Raw genomic sequence first — 14,730 nt, forward strand, 5'->3', positions numbered from 1 at the left:
AAGTCACCGTTTTCACTAGGTGACTGCTCTGGGCTCCACCCTGTGCTGGGCAGTGGTGGGGACATGGTGTGCTGGAGACAGTCCCTGGCCCTGTCCTTACGGGGCTCCCAGTCCAGTAGGGGAGACAGACTGTCAGTGACGGCCCAGAGGGTTCAGAGCTGGGTGAAGGAGTCACAGGCAGAGTGGTCCGGGCTGGGATGGGAAGCAGAGAAGCCTGGGAGAGCCAGAGAAGGCGCCTGCTCCAGATTTGGGGTGTCAGGGAAAGCTGCCTGGAGGAGGGGAGGTGTAACCTGGCATCTGATAAAGTCGGGCCAAGGACTAGGCAGGTAGCCTTGTACCACCCTCTCTTGGACGCCCCCTGGCCCGTGCCCAACCCGGGATCTGCCCCTTTTCCTGGTCCAGGTTACCAGCCCTGCGATCCGCAGGTCATCTGCAACCGCGTGAACCACGTGCACGGCTGTCTGGCGGAGCTGCAGGAGCAGGCGGCTGGGCGGCGCGCGGAACTGGAGGCCTCGCGCAGCCTGTGGGCGCTGCTGCAGGAGCTGGAGGAGGCCGAGAGCTGGGCCCGCGACAAGGAGCGCCTCCTAGAGGCGGCGGGCGGAGGCGGCGCGGCGGGAGCGGCGGACGGCGCCCACGACCTGTACAGCACCGCGCGCCTCCTGGCTCAGCACAAGATCCTGCAGGGCGAGGTGGGCGGGCGGCGGGCGCTGCTGCAGCAGGCCCTGCGGCGCGGCGAGGAGCTGGCCGCGGCCGGTGGCGCCGTGGGCCCGGGCGCCGAGACGGTGCACCTGGCGGGCCTGGCGGAGCGCGCGGCGAGCGCGCGGCGGCGCTGGCAGCGGCTGGAAGAGGCGGCGGCGCGGCGCGAGCGGCGGCTGCAGGAGGCGCGGGCGCTGCACCAGTTCGGTGCTGACCTCGACGGTCTCCTGGACTGGCTCCGCGACGCCTACCGCCTAGCAGCCGCGGGCGACTTCGGCCACGACGAAGCATCCAGCCGCCGCCTGGCCCGCCAGCACCGCGCGCTCACCGGGGAGGTGGAGGCGCATCGCGGGCCCGTGGGCGGCCTGCGGCGTCAGCTGGCGGCACTGGGGGGCGCCAGCGGCGCCGGGCCACTGGTGGTGGCACTTCAGGTGCGCGTGGTGGAGGCCGAGCAGCTATTCTCCGAGGTGACCGAGGTGGCTGCTCTGCGGCGCCAGTGGCTGCGGGATGCCCTCGCTGTCTACCGCATGTTCGGCGAGGTGCACGCGTGCGAGCTGTGGATCGGTGAGAAGGAGCAGTGGCTGCTCGCCATGCGTGTGCCCGATTCACTCGACGACGTCGAGGTGGTGCAGCACCGGTGAGCGCGCACTGCTGGGATTCCCCGGTCCCCTTCCTCACGCACACAATCTCGCGTTCCTTGGTTCAACAGTTCCCATGTCCACTCACCTGGAACCGGGGGTTCCAGTAAAATGGGAATGATATTAGTCCCAACCTCACAGGCTACTGGAGAACAATAAATGACTTAGTATGTGCAAACTACTTAGCAAATGCCTGGGTCCAGGGAGCATTCCATGAGCGGCTGCTATTATTACTATGAGGCTTATAGTCACCTGGCACGAAATTAACCTGAGCTCCTCCAGGGGTGTCCCAGCCTGACCCCTCTCCCTGGGACTCCCACTGCCCTTGCATAGATGTTACCTCCCTAGCTATAAAATTGTTCTGACCCTTGTCACTTTCTCTTTCCTCACCCCACTTCACATTTCTTCACAGCAGTTACCACCGTGTGACACATTAGATACTGATTTGTCTGTTGGCAGATTTAGAAACGGGTTGTTAAAATAGCGGATGAACCCTCTGCATCTCTCTCTGAGCATGTTCATGCATCCACTCATTCAGTGGGTACTTATTGAGCTCCTGCCCTGTTCCAGGTCTTGGGCTGAGCATTGCTGGAAACACAGGCCTGGTCCCCGCTGTTAGGTGCCCACAGTTACCCAAGCCACAGCCTTGGGCATTGTTTTAAACAAGGGAGGACCATGGCCAACTTAAAACAGATTTCCCTGGCTGCCATGTGGAGGGTAGGTTGGAGGGGGTGAGAATGGTGGCTGGGAGCCCAGAGAGGCAGCTGGGGTGAGGATTCAGGTAGGAGAGGACAGGACTGGACCAGGGCTGGAGCCTAAGTAGACAGGCCATGGGGGCAGACAGGCTTGGGGGGACTGTTTGTCCAAAACAGAACCCAGGGAATGGGGGTGGGGGCTGTCCCTGAGATGGAGACCCAGAGGGAGAACAAACTGGGGGAGATGTTGAAGCTAGTTTGAGTACAGTGAGGACCCTGGAGGAGATGCACAGCAGGCTTTAATGTTGGAGACAGGTTCAAAAGGAATGAGGTTGAAGCTGGAGACAGATGTGTGGGTGATGGGTTCAGGGGCAAGGACTGTGGGAGTGGGTGAGATGGGCCAGGCAGGATGTGAGGGAAAGCTCAGAGGGCCCAGGATGGAGCCCTGAGGAATCTAACATTTAAGGGGCAGGTAGAAGAAGAGGAGCCAGCAAAGGAGCCTAAGGAGGTGAGGTTGGAGAGTTAGGAGAAGAACCAGGGGAAGGCAGCTTCCCAAAAGCCAGTGAACAGGTCCCCAGGGTCCAGGCCTCTCTGAGCACGTCCATCCTTCTTCCACAGATTTGAGAGTCTGGACCAGGAGATGAACAGTCTGATGGGCCGTGTCCTGGATGTGAACCGCACAGTTCAGGAACTGGTGGAAGGAGGCCACCCCAGCTCAGAGGAGGTGCGCTCCTGCCAGGACCACCTCAACAGCAGGTAGGTGAGGCCTGGGGCTGGAAGTTCTTCTAGGTATCCCACACCAGTTCTTCCCATCATTCTTTTCCTCATTCACCAACTGTAGAAATCAAGAACGTGCACTTTCAAATCCCCGAGATGATAAGGGCCATCTAGTAAATTAGCAAAATCTTGAAAAAATTAAAATACCCAGTGCTAGTGGTGATGTGGTAAAATGAGGACACGATACATTTCAATGGGGTATTAACTTACTTGTTCAGAAATGATTTATTGAGTATCCACTATCTGCCAGGAAATTTTCCAAGTACTTTGGTTTTATCTCCCAATATCCCAATTTCCATAGTAACGTTTCCAGAATTCAGAAGTCTTTAAAAATAGCAACAAATTAAATCTTTCCCGCTAGAACACTGCCAGTAGTTCTTGCAAGGTAGGGTTTATGGATAAAGACACAGATCCAGAGAGGTGAAATCCTTATTCAAGCTTACTCAGTCTAGTAAGTAGGAGCCAAACCCAGTTCTGCCTGAATCCAGAACTGGGGCTCTTGATCATATATATATATATATATATATATATATATATATATATATATATATATATGTATATATATATATATTCAGTCTTCCCAGCAATTCTGTGGGGTGTAAATTACCCATGTGAGAGAGGAGGAAATGGGGGCTCAGAGAGGGGAAGGTGGCCTGAGGTCACATGGCAAGTTATGGGGATCAAGCCTGGATTTGTCTGACTCCAAAGATTGTGCCCTTAACTGCTGTGCTGGAAGATCCCAATATCCAGTGATTTCCAAGTCTCTGTAGACTCAACAATCCCAGGGCACCAGGGCCTAAAAAGATAATGACAGCAATAGTGATTTACGCCGTTTAGTGAGATGATGTGCTAAGTGCTTTAGCCACATGAACTCATTAAACACCCAATGAAGTGGACATAATTATCCCCATTCTCCAAATAAGGAAACAGGATCAGAGATGGAAATGATTTGCCCAAGTTCACATGGCAAATCTGGCCAGAGCAGAACTTGAACTTGAGTCCTTCTGCTTTCAGAGTCCTAATTTCTGCCCTTGTGGTGTGTCCATTCTAGAGGTGACAGAGAGTTCACAAATAGACTAATACATGGACAAGATATTTAGAGAGTTTTAAGGATTTATTTAAGGATTTATGACCTGGTAGGGCATAACTGGAGCTTGGGGGTGATTTTAGATCTTGTGGTCAGCCATAACATTTTGAGCTGGGCCCTCAAAGGGGATGAGAAGGCAGCCAAGGAAGGTCCCCCCATCAGGTGGGTCCTCCAGGTGAGGGACCCGGGGGGCTCGGGTGGACCTGGGGGAAGCCCTTTTCCTTCAGCTTCCCTGAGAAGGGAGGGCAGCCTGCTTTGGGGCCACTTCCCTGGGGGCTGGCTGAGAAAAGGATTTCAGGATGGTGAGGGCAGAGCTTAATAAAAGGGGTGGGGGGAACGAGAAGGATCCAGCCACAGGAAGAGTACATATGGGGGAGGGGAGGGAGGGTACTGAGCATTCCAGGCAGGGAGCACAGCCAAGGCAAAGGCCCTGATATGGTCTTCGGGGCCATATCAAGTCCCCATATCAATAGTGGGGACTATTATCCCCACTCAATAATAGTAGCTAACAGGTACTGTTTTAAGCACTTCACAAACCATAACTCATTTGACTCTCACAACACCCCTATGAGGTAGATACTGTGCTATGTCCATTTTACTGGCGGGGAAACTGAGGCACAGAGAAGGTTACTAACCAAAGGGTACATAGCTCAGATTTGACTTTGAGCCTGACACAGCCAGGCAGTCTGGCTCGGATTCTGTGCTTATAAACTGGACCATACACTGCCTATGAAAGGGAACTGAGGCCCAGAGAAATATCATCACTTGCCTGAAGGCACAGGGCAATGTGTAATTTTCCCCATTTATTTATTTTGGAATGAAACAGGTTTGCCTTAGCACCCGGCTTATAGTACATGCTCAGTAACTATTCATTGCATCCAATGTATTATCTGATGTCATAAGCCAGCAGTTCCCACACTCTTTGGTTTCAGAACACTTTGCACTCTTAAAAACTATTAAGGACCCCAAAGAGCTTGTTTTAGTGGGTTATATCTATTAATATTTACTATATTAGAAATTAATACTGAGTAATTTTAAAATATTACGTCGTTAAAAATAACAATAATAAACTTAGTCTGTTAACATAGCTAACATGTTTTAATGAAAAAAAACCTTTCAAAACAAAAAAAAATGTAGCAAGAAGGATGGTGTTGTTCTGCGTTTTTGCACATCTGTTTCATGTCTGGCTTAAGAGAAGGCAGCTGAGTTCTCAGGTCTGCTTCTGCAGTCAGTCTTTGTCCTGCAGCCTCTGGAAAACTCCACTGTGCACTCGGGACAGAATGCAAGTGAAAAGGCAAATAGCATCTTAGCATTTTGATGAAGATAGTTTTGCCCTTGCTCAGATTACATTTTGAGAACCGCTGTTCTAAGCAAATGTACCCGGTAGAGTCCATTTTACACAGACAGAAACTGGGGCTCGGTGAGATAAGGTGACATTCTAAGGCCACACAGTGGACGGGTTCTACCTAGGGTCGATGGGCCCTCCACACCCAAGAGGGGTCTCCGTCCTCCTTAAGCCGCCCTGCTTCCCCTGGGCAGGTGGAACCGCATCGTGGAGCTGGCGGAACAACGCAAAGAGGAGGTGAACGCGGTGCTGCTGGTGGAGAACCACCTGCTGGAGGTGGCGGAGGTGCGCGCCCAGGTGCGCGAGAAGCGGAGGGCTGTGGAGAACGCGCCCCGCGCGGGCGGCGCCTTGCAGTGGCCCCTCAGCGGCCTGGAGGCTGCTCTGCAAGCGCTAGAGCCGCGCCAGGCGGCCCTCCAGGAGGAGGCGGCCCTGCTGGCTGTGCGCTTCCCGGCTCAGGGTGCGCGGCTGCATCAGGGTGCCGAGGAACTGGGTGCCGAGTGGGGTGCGTTGGCTAGCGCGGCTCAGGCCTGTGGCGAGGCGGTGGCGGCGGCCGGGCGCCTACAGCGCTTCCTACATGACCTGGACGCTTTCCTGGACTGGCTGGTGCGCGCCCAGGAGACGGCGGGCGGCGGCGAGGGGCCCCTGCCCGGCAGCCTGGAAGAGGCGGACGCGCTGCTGGCGCGCCACGCCGCCCTCAAGGAGGAAGTGGACCAGCGCGAGGAGGACTACGCGCGCATCGTGGCGGCCAGCGAGGCACTGCTGGCGGGCGACGGCACCGAGCTGGGTCCGGGCCTGGCACTCGACGAGTGGCTGCCGCACCTCGAACTTGGTTGGCACAAGCTGCTCGGCTTGTGGGAGGCGCGCAGGGAGGCGCTGGTCCAGGCGCACGTCTACCAGCTCTTTCTGCGCGACCTACGCCAGGCGCGGGCGGTGCTGCGCAACCAGGTGCCCGCTTCGGGATTGACGCAGGCGGGTGTCTGAGGCCGCGGGGGATTTCGGGGACAAGGGAATGTATGGAGGAGTGTGTTTGCGGGGACCACTGGCTTCGTGGCTTATCTGCTGTCAGCGGCGGTGTGTGTGTGTGTGTGGCAGGTATCTGGTACGGATGGCTGGGTTTGTGGAGCATCCAGTGTGAACATGTGTGGGTGGATGTGTAACAGAATTTGAGGATTACGATGAGTATTACGATGTGTGGGGTGGCGTCTTATTTTAGGTGACTAACAGTTTATGGACTATTCTGAGTAAGTAATGCATTTGGGTGTTCATTGGAGTGGCTTCTTGGGTTTGTGGATTATCTGGAAGGAAATAAGAGTATGAGGTTGATTGGTGATGGTCAATGGGGTTTAAAGAAGATCTTGGGGTGGATAACAGAGGATGAAGATTATGGTAGAGGGAATTCAGGCTGAGAGATTATTGGGGTCAGTAAATGATGGTGGATTAAGTGGTTCTGGGGGCCTAAATTAGCAGATTATCTTCTTATTGGGAATGGTAATTTGCAGATTTTCTGGAGAGGGTAACTGCCTTTATGGCTTGAGGAATCAAGTGCCGTGGTTATCTGGTAACAGCTAATCCATTTGGGGGGTCTTTCTGGGATGGGAACCAAATTTGAGGATTTGGACAAGATGGAACACCCAGTTTTCAGATTGTCCAAGAGTAGGTACCAGCTTTTAGGGGTCATTTTATTTATTTATTTGGCTGCATCGGGTCTTAGTTACGGCCCGCAGGATGTGGGACTTTTCGCTGTGGCATGGGCTTCTCTCTAGTTGTGGCGCACGGGTTCCAGAGCGCGTGGGCTCTGTAGTTTGCGGCACACAGTCTCTCTAGTTGAGGCGTGCGAGCTCAGCAGTTGTGGCACGCGGGCTTAGTCGCCCCATGGCATGTGGGACCCCAGTTCCTTGAGCAGGGATCAAACCTGCGTCCCCTGCATTGTAAGGTGGATTCTTTACCACTGGACCACCAGGGAAGTCCCTAGGGATCATTTTAGAAAGCATGACTACCTGTGCTGGTTATCTAGAGAAAGCTGACCCAGTTAGAGGATTATCTGGAGAAACAGACCAGGGACCCCTGGAATCATGAGGTTACTAAACATTGGAGCTGAGGTGGCCTTGAGAGACCCTTTCTGATCCACCAATTTTACCAGTTAGAAAACTAACCCCAGAGAGGGAAAGAACTTCCTTGAAGTCACACAGGACCCAGGTCAGTCTTCATCAAATAACCAAATATTTACTGAGTGCCTCCTCTGTGCCAGGCACTATTCTGCGGCTGAGCACAGAGGAAACAAAACACAAAATCCCACCCTCGTGTGGCTGGCATTCTAGTGTGTGTGTATATATGTGGGGGAGGAGATGATAAACAAGTAATAGCATATATAATATCATGTCAGGTATATGCTATGAAAAATAATAAAGCAGGATAAAGGGATATGGCTGGGGGAGGAGGATGCTATTTTTGACAGATGGTCAGAGACCTGAAGAAAGTGAAAGAGCCAGCCATGGGGCTATCTGGAGGGACCAGCATGGGAAAAGGATCTGAAGTGGGACCATACCTGGCGTGTTCAATGCTAGAACACAGTGAGCAAGGGAGAGGAAAGTGGTGGCAAGGCAGGCTGGCAGCCTCTCCCTGGTCCTGGAATGAAGCAGGGCTAAACGGAGCATCACCCCTCCCCCATTCCCAGGAGGTGGCACTGTCGGGTCTGGACCTGCCGGGCACCGTGGAGTCGGTGGAAGAGGCACTGAAACGGCACCGGGATTTTCTCACCACGATGGAGCTGAACCAGCAGAAGATGCAGGTGGCCGTGCAGGCTGCTGAGAGCCTGCTGAGACAGGGCAACGCCTACGGGGAGCAGGCCCAGGAGGCCGTGACTCGGCTGCTGGAGAAGTAGGTCCCTCAGACCCCAGGGGCACAGGGGGTGGGACCTCGGCACAGGGGAGGGTCGAGGAGGCCAGAATTCCCTTTCTTTCCATCACATTTCTGCTCTTCTGTCTCTCTCTTTTTCTTTTCTTGGCCGTGCCATGCGGCTTGCGGGATCTTAGTTCCCTGACCAGAGATCGAACCCATGCCCCCTGCAATGGAAACGTGGAGTCCTAACCACTGGACCTCCAGGGAATTCCCTCTCTGTGTCTTTGATTTCTATTTAATTCCATATTGCTTTAGATTCGCTTTAAATTGATGATCTGTGAAAAGGTAACTTGTGGTTGATAACCCAAAAGCTGCAAAAGGATATACGATGAAAAGTTTCTCTCCCAAGCCTGCCCTCAGCCTGGGATAGCCGGACTGGTTGTTAAAATGTTAACATCTACTGTGTGCCAGGCACTATTCTAAGCCCTGAACAAAACAGCAACCCTTCCCCACCCCGCAAAAAAAAAAAAAAAAAAAACCCAGCCCTCAAGCAGAGTCCCTTATAGGATTTCCTTCAGGCCCGCTTCTTTCTTTCCGTCATTGTTGCTGTTTCTGCCCGTCCTGGTGACCCCAGCTTTCTCCTCTCTGGCATGAGCGAGGCAGGAAGAGAGCCCAGTGCTGCTCCATCTTCTGTCTCCTGATGGAAATCATTCCCAGTCCCTCCACCACCGTCCACAGCCCCGAGGCCCCAGCCCCTTGGCTTTTCAGTCTCTGGCTTCCCTAAATTCATTTGAGACAAGGTTGGAGTTTCCTAAAGGAAAATTTTTATGGAGATTCTCATCCTGAGGATGCAAATTCATGATCTAGCGTCCTTCCGCTCCAGGCCTGGCCCCTTCCTTCTTTTACCCAGCATTTCTTGAGTGTCTGCTCTCTGCCGGGCTCTGCAGAATGAGGAGGTGGAGCCTGGAGGGCTGTTCCTTCTGAGTCATGCCTTCATTCCTTTGCAGTCATTAGTGGCTCCTTTCATTCTATTGTTTATTCATTTATTCTTTTAAAAAATATTTATTTATTTATCTGGCTGCACCGGGGTCGTAGTTGCAGCACGTGGGAGCTTCGTTGCCGCGTGCAGGATCTTTAGTTGCGTCATGTGGGATCTTTAGTTGCAGCATGTGGGGTCTAGTTCCCTGACCAGGGATCGAACCCGGGCCCCCTGCATTGGGAGCACAGAGGCTTAGCCACTGGACCACCAGGGAAGTCCCTATTCATTTATTCTTCAGCCAATTAAACAAGTACTGAGTCCACGCTGTGTTCCAGGCCCTGTGTGGGGCAATGCTGGGCGCGCAGCGGTGACCAGGACAGAATACGATTCCTGCCCTCAGAGAGCTCGCATGCTGTCTGACAAGGATGGCCCAGAATGGTCAGGGCCAGGATGGGAGAGATGCAGGGGGCCGTGGGAGCCCTGGGGTCAAACAGGACCTGGTCCTAGTCCCAGCTCTGCCTCTCAACCTGTAGATTCAGAGCAAGTCACTTCTCTCTCCACGAGCCTCACCTCGCCTGGAACCTGGCCCAGTCCTGCGTGCAGGGCGCTCTTGCATCTTGTCTGCATTTGGCACATGAGGCTCAGAGAGGGGAACAGACTTGCCAGAGGTCACAGCTCTTTTCTCACCTTCCCAGAAACAAGGGATTTTCCTCACCCCTAGGACTGATGCTTGACAAGTTGGCTGCTGAAGGCCTGGAGGGATTGAGTGTGGTTCAATTTCAGAGGCATTTCCTATTTCCTGGTTCCTGAGCTGAGTCTTGGCAGGAGGGAGTACATATTTTGCTTGTCTCTGGCCCTTCCATCCAGCTCTGACCTTGGTTCTCTCTGTAACTTTCTCCCACACACTCCATCTCTTTGCCTCCATCTCCCTGTACAACTACGTATCTCTGTTTCCTTGTCTCTCTCTCCTTGTTTTTTCTACCTATATCTGCATCTCTCTGTCTTTTTTTTCTGCCTCTTTCTCTCTCTCTCTCGGATATTTTACTTTTATTTCTGCCCTCCCTCTTCTCTCTGCCTGTGTCTCTTGCTTTCTTTCATTCATAAAATACGTATTGAGCACCTACTGTGTGCCAGCTCCTTTTTCTAGGCATTGGGGATACAGGTGTGAGCAAAACAGACAAAAAAATCCTGCCCTCATGGAATGAAATCCTGGGGGGGAGACAGACAAGAGAAATATGTAGCATATACAGTATGTTAGATAGTGTTAAGTGCAAAGGAGAAAGTTAAAGAAGGAAAGAAAGCCAGAAAGTGTTGGGGAGTGATCAGCAGGGGTCTCGCTAAGAACGTGCGTGACATTTGAGTACACTTTGGAGGGAAGACCATTCCAGGCAGAGGAAACAGCCAGTGCCAAGGCCCTGAGCTGGGAGTTGCTTATTCAAGGCACAGCAAAGAGGGACCCCCTCAGCCCTCTCCACCAGGCCTCTTGGGCACTTTGCCCTGCACTGTGGGCAGGAGGCCAGACTGCCTGGGGCTGCGGTGCTTGCTGGCTCCGGGGTGGCGGGGCCTGGGTCCAGCCCGGCCAGTTCACTTAGGCCAAGGGCCTGCCCGTCCTTGCCTCCGTGTGGCTCCAGCTGCATCTATCCATGCCCTGCTCTCATCCCTCTCTCCAACTCTGTTGCAGCCTTCTGTCTGTCTGTCTGTCTGTGTCTTTTACTGGGGGCATCTGGCCACTTCTCTTCCTGTCCCTTTTTGGGCTGTCCCTCCCCTGACCCTCTCTGTCACTTTCCTTCCCTCTGCTTTCTGTCTACTGCTCTCCTCTCTGTCTCTCTATCTCTCTCGCTGTCTCTGGCACTACCCTTGCTTCATTTCTTCCCTTGTGTCTTCCTATTTTCTCTATCTCTGGGTCTCTTTCTTTGTCTGTCTCTAGTCCAAGTCTCTGTCAATCATTCCCTCTTGAAGTCTTTGTTTTTCTTTATCTTTGGTCTTGTGCCTGTATGTGTTCCTGTTTATCTCTCTAAGCCTTTGCATACCCCCACCTCCCCACCCCCCGTCAATCTATCTCTCCCTCCTGATCTCTCTTTCTCCCTAGGTGTCTCTCATTCTCTAAGTTTTTATCTCTCTCAGTATCTCTTACTCTATAGGTCTGTTACCTCTCTCTATGGGATTGTGTCTCTCTAAGGGTATTTCTTTCTTTTCAGATATCTGTCTGTCTCTGTCCCTCTCTCTCCCGTTCTCTCTCTCCCCCGCCTTCCTCTCCCTCCCTCCTCTCTCTTCCTCCCCCAGCTCTGTCCCTGGCTCTGCCCCCACTGATGTTTCTTTGCCTTTACTCCCATCCCTACCTTGCTCTCTCCTCTTCCTCGCTCGTACATATGCCCCAGGTTCCTAGCCCTGCCAAGCCAGACGCCCTCACAGCCCTACTGCCAGCGCCCCCAGACACAGGCTTCCCCCAATTCCTATCTCCCCACCCCCAGGAGCCAAGAAAACCAACTACGGGCCCAGCAATGGATGCAGAAGCTACACGACCAACTTGGGCTGCAGCACTTCCTCCGAGACTGCCACGAGGTAGGAACTCCACCTGTGCTGGGGCACAGGGACTTCTTTCCTAGGCAGGGAGGTGCTCCAGGACTGAGGCGCAGTGGGGGAGGGGACGCCCCGTCTAAGTGGGTCGCGGAGCGAGGTTCACCTCACACCGCCAGGAGGCGTGCGGATCCTGGCCTCAGTGCGCATGCTCCTCAAGTCTCCTCCACCCACGCGCTGGGGAAGGAGGGAGGGGCCTTGGGTGCCCCTGGCAACGGCGCGCGTCCGCGCCCACAGGTCCCGCGGGGACGCGCGCTGATCTCACCTTTCCCCGCCGGAGGTTCGTGAGAAGCTCTCTGCTGGGGAGAGAGGGACGGGAGACAGCAGAGTGGTGGGGGGAGCCGTGGGTGGACCAGAAGCCCAGAGCGCAGCTTCGGTCAGAGACAGTCCCCGGCCAAGCCTTCGCCCCTTTAACAGTGTCCAGGAATCAAGCTCTGCCCCTTTAGACATGAACTACACAGCCGTTAGGATCAACCCAAATCAGAGGTGGTCCAGGTCCCCTTCTCCATTAGAGACAGCCCAGGAGATACGCTGCCTTTCTCTCCTTACCCTGCATTCCATAGAAACTATTCTGGACCCTGACCACATAAGAGATGGCCCCATGAGAGATGGCCCAGTAAACATTTTCCTAATCCCAAACAGAGATGGTCCTGGTCTCATCTATCTACCTGACTCAGGATAATTAGTACCCCCTCCGCGATGATACATCTTAAGTTTCCCCCAACCAAAGATGGTTCAGGAACCAGGTCCGAATCTCCCCAATTAAAGATGATTTGATTCCCCCCATGGTGAACCCCCATGTTCTCCCCACACATGAAATGGATAAGGGCTTCCATATTCCCCCTCCCAACTCAAGTCCATTAGAGATGGGTCTGGGACTCGAGCCCACTAGAGATGAGTTCAAGAACCCCCTGTCCCCCTTCTTCCCACTGGAGATTATTCTGGACTGAAGTCTTATAAGAGATATTTCCCGCTCCCTCCCATAGTTTTTACCCCTGTATAGCTGAGGTAGCCAGGAATCTGAGCCCTTTCCCACCCCACCTCACCCCTTCACATAGCTGAGGTAGCCCAGGCCCCAGCCTACCCTCTTTCCCCCCCGCCGTTTGATTTGGCCCAGGAGCCCCTTCCCCCTCTCGTTAGATTGTTCTGGACCAAGCAGCAATCATCTGAGATGGCGCAGGAACACCCCCCTCCCCATGCTTTAGGGAGGGTGATGATTTCTCCTCTACGCGCATCTGGGGCCCGGCAGAGAGGCGGGCACGTAGGCAGGCAGGGGGCGCGCGCGGGCGGGCGCGCTGCCGCTGCGCGGTGGCGGGGGAGGGGGCGCGCGTCCGCCGGAGACTCAGCCGTCACCACCGCTGCTGCCGCCGTCGCGGTAGAGGGGCAAGAGCCCGCCCGCCCGCTGCAGGGACCGCCCGCCAACGCCTCCGCCACTTTCAGGTCTCAGGGGCGCCCAGGGGAGGGGGCTGACGCGCACCCCCGCCGAGGCGGGCGGGGGAGGGGGCTTGGGCGCGTGCTCGCCCGCCCGCCGCGGGAGGGAGGGGCGCCGGCGGCGCGGGGGCGGGTCGGTAAGGCGCAGGGACCCCAGCCCTGGGGAGGGGCCCAGATGCCGGGAGCTGTCCGCGGTGCTGCTGCGGGCCGGACTGAGGGGCCGGGTCCCAAGGGAGAGTAGCGGAAAGGGAGGACTTCTAAGGCTACTCCTGGGGTAGTGTGGATTTGCCCTGGGGGTTAAGGGGGTCCCAGCCTCTCTAGGGGCCTCTCCTCTGGCTAATGGGGCATCTGAGATTTGCCCTGGGGTTGGGGGACTCTCAACCTTTGGAGAGATTCTTCCCTGGTTCTTGCAGAATCTGTGTTAGCCTTAGATGATGGGGGCGAATCACTTTTGCGGGGGTCTGCCTTGGGCGATGAGGGTCTTGGACTCGCTCTGGGTTTGGAGGGCTCTGACATTTGGGAGCTTTTTTCCTGGGTTGTTGGGGACTCTGGCTTTGCCCTCAGTGATGGGGGTCAATCACTTTTGGGGGGCTTTACCTTGATGACAGAGTACCTCTCCTTCAGGGGCTTTGCCTTCCCTATGAGCTGTGGCTGCCATTGGCAAACTCTTCCCTGCTTGTCGGGAATCTGATAGCATTGGGGGATTCAGCATTTGACTTGGCTCGTGTGTGTGTCTGTGTATGTATGAGGGAGTATGACGCTGTCCTGGACCCCTGGGGAGCACATGCTCAGGGGACATGGAGTGGGGTTTGGCCGACTGGGAATTTGTCCTTGGCTATGACTGTAAGCCAGAGTCCGTGGTTTTTTGTTGTTTTTTTTTTCCAAGAGGGAGGAGGAGGATCTTGTGACTGAGGGGGGAGGAGAAAGGGGAGGAGCAAACTGCCCAGGTGCCAGGTTTGGTCATTAGTGGGGAGGTTCCTCCTTGAGGGACAAGTCTCATTGGGAGGGAGGGGTGGCTCAGAAAGCAGCCCTGTGACTGGGCCTGCTGAGGGTAGTGAGAGGGGCCCACTCCTGTTGCTTGCATTTGGGATGACTGGTTTTGTTGGTGAGTGGGGGCACTAGAAATGGCTTTAGTTTGGGAGGGGGGGTTGGCTGCTGAGGTTCTATCTGGTCCACGCTGGAGAGTGTGATGCTAGATTTGCAGCATCTCATTTGGGGTAGACTCATCTGGGGAGCCAGAAGGTAGCCCTGATGCTTGCATTTGGGGGGTTGGCTTTGGTTGGGGGCCAGAATGCATCATGGTTTTGGTGAACTGTGGTCTTGGGCTGGATCCTCAAGGCTGGATTTGGGGAGTCCTGTGGGCTCATCAAGGAGGCTGGATCTGGGCTGCAGGGGAGGGGTCTACCCCACACTGGAGGGATGGTTTGGAGGGAACTAGACTTGGCACTAGTTGGGATGTTTTTTAGGGGTTCATCTGGCCATATTGGGGGTCTGGGACTAGATATGGGGGCTTCACCTGATACCTTTGGGAATGGGTTGGAGATCTTGAATTGGTCCTTATGGGAGGTGGCTGAGACTGAATTGAAGGGTCTAAGTATTGCTGGGGGTGAGGGGTGCAAGACTGAATTGAAAGTGAGCTAAATTAGGTTGGAGGGCTTGTTTTGGAG

At 54.6% G+C, this 14,730-nt stretch overlaps 1 protein-coding gene across 1 annotated transcript in view; it reads left to right on the forward strand.

The window, feature by feature from the left end:
- SPTBN4 (spectrin beta, non-erythrocytic 4) overlaps positions 1-14,730 on the forward strand; it is a gene marked incomplete at its 3' end in the record, with an annotated part of 69,222 nt that overhangs the window by 24,665 nt on the left and 29,827 nt on the right. The window contains exons 13-17 of the mRNA XM_079723839.1: positions 403-1,333; positions 2,648-2,785; positions 5,433-6,183; positions 7,913-8,115; positions 11,527-11,617. Coding sequence (XP_079579965.1) covers positions 403-1,333; positions 2,648-2,785; positions 5,433-6,183; positions 7,913-8,115; positions 11,527-11,617 — 2,114 coding nt within the window. The remainder of the gene's footprint in view (positions 1-402; positions 1,334-2,647; positions 2,786-5,432; positions 6,184-7,912; positions 8,116-11,526; positions 11,618-14,730) is intronic.

Source organism: Hyperoodon ampullatus (assembly GCF_949752795.1).
Source record: "Hyperoodon ampullatus genome assembly, chromosome: 18".
Taxonomy (NCBI): domain Eukaryota; kingdom Metazoa; phylum Chordata; class Mammalia; order Artiodactyla; family Ziphiidae; genus Hyperoodon; species Hyperoodon ampullatus.